At 37.0% G+C, this 14,426-nt stretch overlaps 1 protein-coding gene across 1 annotated transcript in view; it reads right to left on the minus strand.

Moving 5' to 3' along the window:
• Window positions 1-14,426, minus strand: part of FAF1 (Fas associated factor 1) — a 156,717-nt gene that overhangs the window by 104,349 nt on the left and 37,942 nt on the right. Inside the window, exons 5-7 of the mRNA XM_027649046.1 lie at window positions 12,859-12,950; window positions 12,407-12,495; window positions 4,187-4,292 (exon numbers count right to left, since the gene is read on the minus strand). Coding sequence (XP_027504847.1) covers window positions 4,187-4,292; window positions 12,407-12,495; window positions 12,859-12,950 — 287 coding nt within the window. The remainder of the gene's footprint in view (window positions 1-4,186; window positions 4,293-12,406; window positions 12,496-12,858; window positions 12,951-14,426) is intronic.

Consider the following 14,426-nt stretch of genomic DNA (forward strand, 5'->3'; position numbering starts at 1 on the left):
CCTAGCACAGGTGACAGGGATGCTGAGCAGGCAGCCCCCGTTTAGATTATTGGCTAAAGGAACGGAATAAAGAGCAGAGGCAGCTATGCAGAGACAGCCAGTACTTAAGGACCCATCTTCTTTGCACTGTTTGCACAATTTTATGTTTTATTGAGAATTATAGTGCCCAGTTGGTGCTTTACACAGTATTCTCAACCGGAATTTCCAGCAGTTACAAAATAAAATCCCCAATCTATGAGAGGACTGAGGATTCTGCATATTTAACTCGTCCACCCTTTAGCAGCCACAGCTTGTGTACACTGGACGTTTCTGTAATCCTGCACGCGGGAATCACAAAAAGGCTTCCAAGTCTGTATCAAAAATAAAACAGACAATTTCAAACTCCTTGTTTATAACTAACTGGAGCTATCCAGTTTGTTAAAAATGTTTGCTTTTTTTCCCTATGGCAGGGACTTAAACAAAAAGCAGAGAGCATGGTATTGTGACAAGAACTCAAATCCAGTAAGTTTTTCGCAAATTAGTTTGTCTGCTCCAGGATCAGAACACAGACTTGCTTTCCATGAAACATTTAAATATTGTCCCCTCTGAAAAGGGCTGCCCTTCGTTTCTGTCAAATAATAAAACTACAATGTGCAAAAATGAAAAGTAGTAGAAATGTTCATTTCTAAATGAGAATAAATTGGTAAGAATACCCAGAAAATAAGTTATCCTGATTGTGGCAATGCCTTGTAATAATTTAGCACACAGCTTCTCAAACCTAAACTTAAAAATTCTCTCCAATTACAGACAGCCTCTACAAATTATCTTAGCAGAATAAAGAGCAAGTCTTAGGCAGAAAACTCCTTTTAGTCTTGTATTAGGAGTTTAATTTGTTAGACTTATTCTTATTTAACCATCTAATACACTGGAAATGTATTCATTTACAGTCTCCAAACTGGCATAAAACCTACTAATTCCACTTTAAAATGCAGATCATGGAAAAAAGTAACTATGATATTTCCCAGAACAGTATCTGCACAGAATTAATTTAATACTGCAAACAGATGTCAGAAACCTGTGACACAGATTAATTTGCAATTTAGACCACCAAGTTATTATCAGATTTCCAAGTTAACTACTACTCTGTTCAACTAAAAAAAAAAAAAAAATTAAAAATTGAATATCCAGAATTTTTTACACATTGTTTTATTTTTTTATTTCATTTCTGAAGATTCTGTATAAACTCATAATCCCACAATATAACTGAATGCAACTTATATTTTTAAGCTGAGAAATTAAAAATTAATATGTAAACAGTTATAAATTTAGATAAAGCATGGTAAAAAAAAAAAAAAAAAGGCAATTTCAAGTACCATCCAAAAATCCAATCATTAAATTAATATGCAAGAAATCATAGAAGCAGACATGAGCACTACAGCTCCAGGCTTCTCTCAGAGAAATTTTTGTCACATTGTTTCCCCACCAAACACCACAATTTCTCTGAAAAAAAAAAATCATCCAAATATCATTTACTATTAAACATGTATTCTAAACAATAAAAAAAAGACAGCAGAGAACTGAAGAAATTGTAGTTTAGGAAAGCACAGCTGAGAGCTCACTGGATTTTGCTTTTAATCCACTGCAAAATATTTAAGAGGTTTTGAAAGGGTGGTGGGGTTGAGTTTTTGGTGTGAGTTTGGGGTTTTTTTGAGACACTTGGAAAAAATACATATTCCTTAAAATGCCCAGTATTAATAATAACAACAAACTGAACAACTATTGCTGGAGAGACAGTTGCACCCAACTGTGGCAAGAAGTAGAACATTGATAGAATTTTAAATACTTCTTTTAATAATTGATGTAGTCATTTTGAATCTTTCTGCATAGGATATAGCGTGTGAGTAGATTGCATTAACACTGCTTAAACATTTCAACTTGTCAGTATGGCCAAGTCGATTTCTGAAATATTTGCAGTATTTTCCCATCGAAACAGTAATAAAGGTAGAATAAATATATGCCACTGCTTTATAATCACTGAACATTAATGAATATTTTATGTCTTTTTAAATCTCCGTGTTTAATTTAAAAGGGTGAAATTAAGTCTCCTCCCTGCAATATGCCAATTATCTGTAAATCAAACAATAACTTGGCCATTATACTCCTTTTTGTTAATATACCAGAAGCTAATTTGAAAACACTGAGCGGCATTTTCAGGGAATAATTGAATAGTCCTTCCTGCCCTCTTGTGGTTGGCAACTGCATCTCATACTGAGCTTCTCCACCATTACAAAAATACACCAGAAGGAAAGTAAACTATCAATTTGTTAAAGTGCGAACAAGAGTGAAGAAAAAAAAAAAATCTAACAGTCCCTGGAGAGGATGGAGACAAAGGAGAGAAGGAAAGATATCACTGATTCCTCCAAATCACAAGGCTAACTAGATTGATTCATCAATCATTTGTTAAAATGATCACTCTATGCTAAAAGAAAAAAAAAATAAATTAAGAAGCCATTAGGGAGGTAACATACAAAACGGTGCTTGTTTTGTATAATTAGACAAATGTTCTGCAACCCTTTTACCTCAGCCAAATCCCCAGGGATTTCCAGGAGACTTTGCACAGACAGGAACATTCACCTGTTCAGCATCAGCTGCACAAGAAGGGCCAGAAAGCTCTTTTCATTTTAGCCTCTGAAACGGTCTTCTTAACTTTACACACTCTACTGGATGTGACACTTAAGATACAAGAAAGGCAGAGAAAGGTTTCCTGTTCATGATGGTGATGGGGTGCTGAGGGTTTCTTATTTTGGTTGTTTAGTGGGGAAAATCACAACTGACTTTTAAATTACGTTGACAGGTTCCGTGTTAACTGTAACCTGCCATTCCCAACAAACAAGAACTTCAGTGCATGCAAAGGCAGCTGAGATTCCCCTGTCACAGCTTTCTGGTTCCTTTAAGCCAGGTAAGACCCACCAGCAAAGAAGTAATCAATATAGCACAGATAAAAATCAAACTGAAATATGTATGTATGTATTTTCTTTTAGAATCTCACCATTTTAAAATTCAAACCACGTGTTTTGATCATTTATTTCCATAAACATTCCAATTCTGTTTAATTGTAAAGAGTCAGAGCTTAGCCCCTCAAAAATCAAACTGATGCAAACAGGTTTATTTGTATCACCACAAAAATCCCAAACAGAAATTACTATAATAGGTTTAAAAATAAAAAGTAGAAAACAGGCTTTAAGCAGGAGAAAGATCACAATTTAGATCTTAAAAATAACAGTATTCACAATGAAAAGAGTTAATTACCATTTTTTAGTGTTGCACGAGATACTGCTCCCATAGCTAACATTACAGAAATTAATTCTGTCTACAATGTCAGCATGTGATGTGAAAAACTTCAATAAAATCTGTTCAACCCTAAAAGACTGAGAGAAGTGTCAGACCAATAATAGCAAACATACATTTAATTTGAAAAGCAAACATTTAATCTTAATGTTTTGTAATGTGAATTCTGAAGATTCATATTTCTAGGTTGTTTGTCGTATTTCCAGAAAGCAGTGGGTTATGTGGAAAATAACATCCAAAACATCTGGAATTAGACAGAGCAGGGAGCACTAAACAACCTTTGTTCTGGAAAGGAGTTTTAAAAATATGCAAGGGTCTGCTTGTTCTAAATGCAGAGAGTCCAGAGTCATATTAGAGATATATTTTCCTATAGGACTTAATTCTGATGAAGTTCTCTCCAATATCACCCCTTGCTGGCCATTCCACAGAATGGCAGCAACATCCATTATACACAAAACCATTTGGCTCCCAAGCCAGCAAGAATTACAGCTCTCCAACAGTAACCAGTTGAGGTGCCTATAAAATGGAGATGGAGCTGGTTAAAAGGAGACAAGATAGAGGGAGCTTCAAGAGGCTTAAAGATAAAATGTAATTTGGACAACTCAATAAATACTGTTCACGTATTTTGCTACTATGCTGTAAAAAGAAACATCCTTTCTGCACAGTTTAATAGAAAACCTTTTTGCTGACCAAGTTCTTTAATCAAATTACAGCAATCTTGATGATCCAGTTGATTAAAAAAAAAAAAAGACTAATAAAATGAAGGAATATCCATCAAGACCATGCAAACCCCTTTTAACAGAGCTGGCATTAACTATAATGAGCTACATTTATTCTTCAGCTGTGGAACAGCACTCACCTCCTGAATGGTACTGCTTCCTGAGAAGTTGAGGTTGTACTCCCGCTGGACTTCTCGATGGGTGACAATCAGCATGAAGTTTTGATTTAATGACTCCTGCAGGGCCCTGAAATGGTTGAAAGAAAAACAAGAAAATCAGGGATAAGCATGTTATAGCTTGTTTTACAGTTAGATGCAAAAACCCCAGGGTACCCTAAACTCTACATGAACAAGTCCAGGCACAACATTATCATCTCTCTTTTCACTCTTAAATGCAAGGAAGCATGCTGAGAATGACCAAAGGCCATTCCTGAACTCCTTCCTTAATAAGGCGACTGCAGCCTTTAAAGCTGTTCTAATGTTAAGTATTCTCAAAATCGAGAGAGTCACATTATCTTCACAAACATTGGGTGTATTTAGCACTCATAATGCCATTAATACCAGGCTTGTCAGTATATTGATGACCAGACAAAATATCAAGCTATGATGCACATTAAGAACTGATGGTAAGTGGAACAAGGCAAAGCACGCTCTCACTTCCCTAAGGTTACCTGAGGCAGAAACCAAATGGAAATTCTTCCACCTAGTTTCATTCAAAGCACATAAACCCAGCTAATTAGAACTGGAAAAGTAACACAGGAAAATTTCTTGTGTGGGTGCCGAACATTTAGAAAAAAAAAAAAAAAAAATCTTAAGATGCAGTTTAAACAGGTCAACTATATGTTCATGTTGTCACAAACTTGGGGGGTTTTGTCATTCTCCAGGCAAATAAAACCTCTGGATGTTACAAAAGGCATCCTGTTTGCTTAATTAGGTACAAAATTATGCAGCTATCTGTTTTTCAAAATAGAAGGCAGGACTTAAGTTATAGACACGGTGACTATGGCTGTGTACAATCTTCCACAGGCCACAAAACTGCAGCAACACTGTACCATAGCTATTGTTTCTAAACACTGTTTATATAGACTTGACCTGTTCAGTGGCATATGAAATTAAATTGGGCTTATTCACTTCTTTTTTTTCTTATCACATACACTTAAAAGAATGACAGACTGTGGTATTTTATTTCACATCTTCACTATTCCATGACACTCCAACATGCCACTCCTCTTAGCAATAAAGGACAAATTTTGAATGCAGGTCAGCATAACTGTATCTTACAATACAAGAAGACAAGAAAGACTCCTAAATTATCTGAGACATGATGTGTTAGTTTTAACTCCTACTGTAACTACTGATCTGCAGTTTTTCTGCTCTGATGGCAAGGAACTCATACAACACACACCGGATGCTTCAGCAAGAGATGCACAATTTGCTTGAACATCTCACTGAAAGTTACCTTACAAAAATATCTTCATTCAGAAACTTTATTTGGCTTCTGTGAAAACTTATTAATCACTTACTATAAAATGAAATCATGAAGTTCTATTTCTTGTCTTTTATAGTTTTGTAATACGGAAAATAAATATAACTCATTGTCAATGCTAAGTATGATCGTGTGCACGAGAGACACTACAAATTCTACTGTAGTCATCTATGCTGAACATGACATTTTCCGAACCTGTCACAAAGGCTTGTAAGAAAAGGCCTAAAAAAAGAGTCCTGCAAAGTTGTATGCCTATTTTCAAAGGTAATTCTAATGGGATTGTTAAGAAGTTTCACATTGCCATAACCGTATTTTCTTTTGGCAAATGTTCAGTAGCAACTAAAATATCCTGCTGTGCTTTTTCAGATTCTGATTTTTTTATTTGTTTTCAGCAAATACTGGAGGCAAACGACATATTTAATTGCTCTGAAAACATTAATCACAGCATATGTGAAAGGCTCTGGATTCCATACAGACTCACACAAGGCTCTGTTATAGCTAATTTTGACTCCATCTGAAAAATCTGTAGATGCTAACTGATAACATGACTCATGTTTTCATCCTGATCAAACCCTCAGTCTCTCCAGTTATGCACAATACAGACCCTTCAGTACTCTCCAAAATACAGCACACTAATGAAAAGCTCATAGGAAAGGTTCTTCCACTTGTGACAGCGGGAAGTATGTAGAAAATGAAAAAATACTCTTCAAACAGAGTTAATTTAAATCAAGTGCCTAAAATTTAAAAGCCTTAATTTTTGAAGTAACTAACAATTTTGACACCTCTACTTCTGGATTTCTAAGCAACACAAGCTAAGCTTGTTAACAAGCAAATTCTCAGTACATTTTCATAGATAAGCAGAGGGAAAGAAGAGGCTGAAAATTAAGCTGGCTAAAAAAAAAACCAAACCTGCAAAAAACTGAGTAAAAACTGGGTTTGAAAATGTTAGCAAATAAAGTGCACGGTTAATTGTTCAATTTTTCTTCTTCTTTCTTATTACAGAAAAATAATATATTGAGGAATATTACTTCTGCTTACACAGACATTCAGTGGCCAACTGATCTACTCCTTGGAGCTCCTACATCAAAATCTCACAGGGTCTGACAGCTGTAAGACTTGGAAAGGGAAAGGGAGGAAGAACTGATGGCACATCCCATGGGTGGTTGGTGCCAGTGTTGGTACCAAGGCTCCTCTGTAGGATTTGAACACCCAGCTGGAAAGCCAGTGCTGTCAGTCCCTCCCATATTAATTTCCTCCAGCAACTGAGGATGTAGATTACCCCAAATTATTTGTGCCAATAGAACTCTGCTTCCAAAATATACCATGCCCCAAAATTGTATTTTCGGCCATTAAGGCTACGATAGAATTTACAATATAAAAGTATGTAAAGGAAACTTCTCAGTGACAGTAAACTGAACCTTATTTCTTTTTAGGTCCATACAAGTGTATTGAGAAGACTGACTTTGAATATGTAGCACATTTCTAAAATTTTGGCTTCATGTGTGCAGCTGTTTAATTTTCCTACAAATGTTATTAGCTGACTACAATCTTCCAAATAAAATATCTGCATGAAAAGGGAAAAAAAGTCAGGGCCAAACCCCAGGTCCCACTAAAGTCAAGACAGATTTTCTTTTCTCTTTTTCTTCTTTTTTTTTGTTGCCATCAGTGCTAAGAGAATTTTATTAACCTAAGTATGAATTATTGGGAAAAGAAACAGGACTAAAGTAGGCCACTCTTTAGTGGTACCATTTTCCCCCCACTGTAAACCCTAGCTTTCAAAAGCATTTGCTGATAGGTGGTATGATGCCATTACAACTTTTTTACCTCAGCTGAATGATTATACATTCCCTTTTCAGAACAGGAGGCCAGGGAACCTGTATTTTTGGGCACCAATCCTCCATTTAAGGTACTCTGTTGACACTCAAAGAGAAGTTCAAGAACAGACAAAAGAAAACACACCTGAGCACGGTCATTGCTCTGACCAGTTCTAGCAAGAGACTTGGGCATATAAAACACATAAACCAGACTGGTTCTATCTACTGTTAAGTGACTGCCTGAATGCTTTTTGATGTAATACTTTGCTTTCTAATACCATTTTTCTTTGAAATTTTAATAATATATTTTAAACTTTGAGACTAAAAGTATATCCTTAATCAATGATCAGTAAATGTTTCTTTTCAGTTTTGTGAGTTTTTATGAAATACATTCAGTATTTCCCATTAGGCAAGATTTTTCTCAGTCATGGGGAGATATCCCCCAAAATCTCTGATTTTTATATAAATAGGTATGACACAAAGTAATTAACATTTCCATTTTAAACTTACAGATTTATACAAGCTCATGTCAACAGAAGTCCAAATTTACTGTAATTACAGATTATTTACATTAAAACAAAATAAGAAATCAGTATGTAAATGTAATGTTTGTTGTAGCTAATGCAGCAGGAGGTGGTAGATTAGGTTCAAACAGCAATCAGTTAGCAAATCTGGCTAACATGTAAATGAGTAGAAGCCCTTTTGTTTACATTCTACTGCATTTTAAACTTCAGGATTTTTAAACTGTCTCATGAGCAGATGTGAAAATAAAACATTAATCTTACCATTCTTATGGAAGCTTTCAAAGTAACTAAAACAAGGCACTGCTCCTGTCCAGCTAAACACACAATACTAATAATTGGAGTTGCAGGTTACATCGTTCTTAATTAACACTCTGCTACAGTTGATAACATACAAGACACTACGCCCCCAACACCACTGCTCTGCAACAATCTAAAGCATTCAGCAATATATGGACCCATTGCTTGAAAGATGGGGGTTGTGGGTTTTATTTCCTATCCACACAGATGATTACACTTCCTCAATAAGTTACAATCACTCAGCAGAAATATGTTATTTCTAATAATCCCCAAGGTATGCACCTGGGCTTAACTGTTTTGAACTTTCCAATGATTCATCAGCTATAATAAAGTATCTAAGACTTTCAGCTATTTAGCATTAAAAGTATAAATTTAAAATACATTATAGCCATTAAAATGACAACAACGAAAAAAAAAATTGATGAAAAGCATCTCCCAGAACATAGAGGATAGAAAGGACAGACAATCTGGATGACTCAACTCCATGGCCAGACTCTCATGCCCACACTTTTGATGTTTCTTCTTGCATTCTCCTAAACCTGTTTCCTGAACTGGGTATTGTCAGCTTTCAAGAAGCATCCAAGGCAACAAAGGGAAGGAATTGCAAGCCGAGGAAGTGATTAATCTAATCTGACAAAGCTGGTGCAAGGGATCTCTCCCCTTGGATGATTAAATGATGGACATTCTTTGGCATCTTTCCTTTTAAGACTGTTTTCCAAAGGAAATCATGTTCTTCTCCGCCCACCTGTCCCATCTGGTAACTTTTGAACATAGTCACTAGTTTTAAGGTGGTCTGGTAGTGTTAGAAAGCTCTCAAAGACTGAGTATAAATCAACATCCAAGTAGAGGAAAGGGACCCAAATTACCATCCACTTTAGTAAAAGGCTGTATGAAGTATTACTTGTATTGCAAGTGTAGTATTTTATACTCCATCCATCTGACCTCTGGCCAACAATCTCAGAACTACACACAGCACGTGATTTCACTTTTCCTTTGACGTTACCCGACTGCCAACTGGAGGTGGATACTCTATGCAAGGGGAAAAATATTACACAGGTGCAAAAAAAAAAAAAGAGGAACTGGAGGCAGCATCAGAGGTAGGTGAGATCACAGGAAGCATGGATGGAGAAGACTGAGTTACTGCAGCAGCTGGGAATTCACTAGAAGGCAGGAATTCACCAGAAATCAGATTTCATTACATCCACAACTCAAAGAACGTTGGTTATTGTTCTGGATATTGTGCATGGATAAGTATGGATTTGCCAGCTGAAATTGTGGAAGCAGAGTGGAACTGTACAGGTGGTATTTGACATTTAAATTTAATCCTTACACCTCAATTTACTAGCATGCAGTAGTAATTCACTGGGTTTCTATTACCTATAACAGCTTTAGATAGGCCACTGGTGAACAAAGATGCCCTAGGAGATTTTTGTTTGTTTAAACTGCAGGATCACTTTGCCACTACATTTAGATGCTGGTTTTAAGTCAGTACTGGGTTAAGCCCATTCAGTCTGTCACAATAAACTTCAATGCCTACCCACCAGTATGATGGAAAAGGATGTCTCAGACATTGTTCTGCCTCAGTGTAAAGAATGGGCACAAAGTGGAGTTTACAGAGCTGAGACCAGATTGTTCCTTTTAAGAAGAGTAGACAGATAAAATACTCCATATACTGGAATCTCAGGCTTTTCAAATATCACTTTCTGGAGATATTCAAATAACAACTATTTATCTCTAGTTCAAAATAGAAGGCATTTGAAGAAAACAACAGATGAACTCACAAAGTAAAGAGGCAAAGTTCTTCAACATCCATTAATAATAGATGTGAACAAGATGCTTTTAAAAATTGTGGGCAACAAACTAATCTGAATAATAACTGACCTAACAGTAGGCAGTAAACAGTGTAACTGGGTTTGGTACATTGCTTCAATTAGATGTGTTTTGATCTGCATTGATGCTTTAATTGGAGGCAAGCCTCCCCTTTCATCTAGAATTTATGACTTCAGGGAGATGATCTAGCCTTCAAATTATCCGTGTTTAAATAGCCACTAATTAGTCATCATTTGCTATCCCAAAGCTACCAACTTTTATCTTAAAAATATCCAGAACTAATCTCCACTATGAAACAAGTATAAACTATAAAAGGTAACAAACACTTTGATTTTACTAACAAGTAAAGTTCTTTAAAACTATTAATCCAATAAAAAAGGCTAGGAACTGTTTTTAAACAGTTTGTTGTTATATACTTTACTGCAGTTGCAATAAACAACACTCTTCAGATCCCAGTCTTCTTTCCAGAACTGAAGACATTCAAATTACAATATACAGCAATACCTAGGTAGAAAATTTTGAAATTGGAAATGGAAACAAACAATTACCAGGTACAGTGTTTTTTCACTGTTCTTCAAATAGCTGCTAAAGTACAATGGCTTATTGTCCTCCAACACAACTGCAGCTCCTGTTGGCACATACAGTTCATGTGCAGCTCCCCAGTCTCTATTCAAGTGCCACTATTCCCTCTCTTAATGCTCCTCTCCTTTATCATTGTTTTTATAATTCATATCAGCATTCTTATTTCCTCCACAGACTGCAGGGTAATGTGCACAAGTACCTTTTAGTAATACATAAAGTACTTTTAGTCATTAGGATGCCAGTTATTAACTTCTATTGATCCAAAGAATTCCCTTCACTAGTAAAACGACTGCACTTGCAGAATATTCTCCTATCGCCTGCAATGGCAGGAAGCCAACTCCCTCTTCAGACAACATGGAATTCATGCAGTTTGCCCAATTCCAAGCGCATCCCTCCCTCCCTGCGTTGGCTAGTCTGGAGCAGCTCCTTTCCCAGGCTCAATTCCTGTGCACCCTCTAGCGGCTACCAAATAAAATTCGCATTTTCCTGGTAAAAAGCACATACGGGACCGCCTTTGGGAAAAAGGGCAGGAAAGAAAACAAACCGAAGTAATTAGGTAATCGCAAATTACTTTAAAAGAGCATCTTCCTTAAAACATCATTTCATTTTCAAACGTTCAGAATATTCACTGACAGCAGAAAGAGACCTGGAGGTGCTGGTCCACAGAGGCTGAACACCAGTCAGTGCGTGCCCAGGTGGGGCAACCTAAGGCCAATGGCCTCTTGTCCTGTATGAGAAACAGTGTGACCAACAGGACACTAAGGAAATAACTGCCCCCTGTACTGGGCACTGGTGAGGCCACACCTCAAATCCAGTGTCCCCTTTTGGGCCCCTCATGACAAGAAAGACACTGAGGTGCTGGAGCGTGGCCAGAAAAGGGCAACAAAGCTGGTGAAAGGTCTGGAGCACAAGTGTCATGAGGAGCAGCTGAGGGAGCTGGGGGTGCTTAGCTTGGGGAAAAGGAGGCTCAGGGCAGACCTTACTGCTCTCTAGAACTCCCTGAAAGGAGGCTGTGGTGATGTGGGGATCGGTCTCTTCTGCCATGTCTCAAGTGAAAGGATGAGAGGAAACGGCCTGAAGTTGCACCAGGGCAGGTTGAGGTTAGGTATCAGAATTTTTTTTTCACTGAAAGAATGGTCAGGCATTAGAATAAGTTGCCCAAGGAGGTGGTGGAGTCACCATCTCTGGAAGTGTTCAAGAGGTGTCTGGATGGGGCCCTTGGGGATATGTTTCAGGGCTGATTATGGTGGTCAGACTAGATAATCTTGAAGGTCTCTTCCAACCTTGATGATTCCATGGCTTATGAACACTCAACTGTTTACTTCTTGAGGGTTCAAATCAGTAATAAAAGATATTCTGCTCAGTTAAAGGAAATTAATTATTCAGCCTATCTACATACATTTTAAAAGTCCAAAAAGATAAGATAAAATAATGTAACAAACATTCCAGAAAGAAAATTCAGATCTGCTGGGAATGATTTATACAGATTTATAAAATACATTAAATGAACCAACATAATGCAGCAACTTATGCAAGGCCAGCTCTCATTTCCACAGGGACTGAACTTCTTTTAAATTAAAGTTATCACATCTGAGAGGTGTAAAATTTTGTATGTACCTACAACGTTCATGTACCATATCATGGTTTTAAAAACCCCAGCAACCTTCTTTTCATCAACGAGGTGATGATATAGCTCATCCCAACACTTATTAGAGCAGTGAAAATGCTTTAGTATTTACTGACTACAGATCCCTGCACATACATGTGGCTTCATAAAAACCACAATAAACCAAATCATACAAACAGAACTTATGGCCAAAAGACTTACCCAGAATGACTTGAAGAAGGAGGAGGCAGGTCAGGTGTTAGAACATAAAGACTATTATTTTTTGGCAAGTGTAGACTTTTTAAAACAGTCTGAGGGGAGAAAAATCATTATAAATACAAAACGTTCACCAATTCTGACATATTATTTTATTTCTTTTAATTATTGATATTTATTTACAATATCACCACATATTTTGTTTCAAGATAAACTTACTGTAACTTCAAAACATCATTTTTGTAGGTGGGCCACGTTACACATAAAACCAACACAAACTAAAGTGATTTGTCCTGATTTTCCTTTTTTTGGTAATGTTTTAGATTAAGAGTTCTTTGTTCCACTCGAGACATCTGACACTGTTTGAAACTCACAATTCTTGCATTGTAATCCCCACCCACAGATGCTCAGTTTGAAACTCTGAATTCAGTTAACTGAAAACACAGTTGAAAACTTACACTATCATCTACATCTCCAGTCTTCCACCCTTTTAACAGCATTTTAGATGCAGGAATCTGAAGTTCATTTTCTAGAATATGTTTGATATCTCCTAAAGAAAAAAAAAAAAAAAAAGAAAATACATAAAATACACACACTTACTGCTTTATTTCAAACAGTATTGAGTCATAATTAAAAAAAACAATACCAAGGAAAAATTTACTATCAAAATCATTTTTAGTCTACTTACTCTTGTAACACCCACTTCAAACAGTAAAGGACAAATGAAGCTTAAAAAAAAAATCACAAAGTATGAATGATTGGAGAATCACAGGAGGATCTGATGATTTGGACATACATTTGGATAATTCTGCATATGTCAGACACACACATTTGCAGCTGTATGTTATCTGGAGCACCAAACTTTGTCAGCAACAAAGAGGGTGCTTATTTTTGATACCGAATTCTATTATCAATAGTCCTGACCTAATGAACTCGAATGTTCATACAATTTGACTGCTCTGACAGCTTTTTTGATGTTTTGTACATTTTGATGTTCTCTTCTCTCTTTAGTTATATTACAGTTATAAAATAATTCAGGCTGGAAGGTACCTCAGGAGCTCATCTGGCTCAAGCCCAACTCAAAGGTCTAATTAAATCAGTTTAGTCGAAGATTTGTCCAGCTAGCTCCTGAACACACCTAAGGATGGAAATCTGACAACTTTTCTGGCCAACTTGTTCCAGTACTTCACCACCCTCACAACAACAAAAATTCTGTAATCTAACATGAATTCTTGATGTTGCAAATTGTGTCTATTGCGTCTATTATCATAAGCCTCCGAGAGAAGTCTGGCTCCATCTGCTCTGTGTTCTCCAGCAGGTAGCTGTAGAACAGCTGTAGAACAGAGGGGTAAGGTCTGTACCTCTCCCCTGCCCCTCTCCAGGCTGAACAAATCCATTTCTCTGTGCCTCTCCTATTAGCCCTGTGCTCCAAACTCCTGACTGGACTTACTGTGGAATATCAACACCTTTCTTACACTGGACCTCAAAATCCAACACAGTGTTCCAGATGCAGCTTTGCAACTACTGAATGGAGGGTAATAATTATTGCCCTGGATCCACTGGCTACACTCTTGCCAACACAGCCTGGGACATGGCTGGCCTTCCTCACTGCAAGGGTTCAGCACTGATCCCTTTCATTATTAAGTTGCTTTCTAGCCTGTCAGTCCTCAGCCAGGTCACAGATTGGGATACATGGAGTTATCCCATCCCAGATGCAGGACTTCAACTTTGTTTTCTTGGAACTTCAGGAGACTCCTGTTAGCCCATTTCTCCAGGCTGTCCAGCAGCCTTGCCCTTCAGAATATCAGCACTTTCTCTGATGTGATTAAAATTTATTTTGAGCAGTTTTTTATCCAGTCCTTATCTTAACAATATGAATAGAAAAACACAACAGCAGAGTACATCAAAGGCCTTACTAAAGCCACAGTGACATCCACTGTTCTCCCTTTGTCCACAGAGCCAGTCATCAAATCACAAAAGGCAAATAAATAATGCTGACCGATTAGGCACAACTTCCCTTTAGCTG

This window comes from Corapipo altera, unplaced genomic scaffold (assembly GCF_003945725.1).
Source record: "Corapipo altera isolate COAL_440 unplaced genomic scaffold, ASM394572v1 112, whole genome shotgun sequence".
Lineage (NCBI taxonomy): Eukaryota > Metazoa > Chordata > Aves > Passeriformes > Pipridae > Corapipo > Corapipo altera.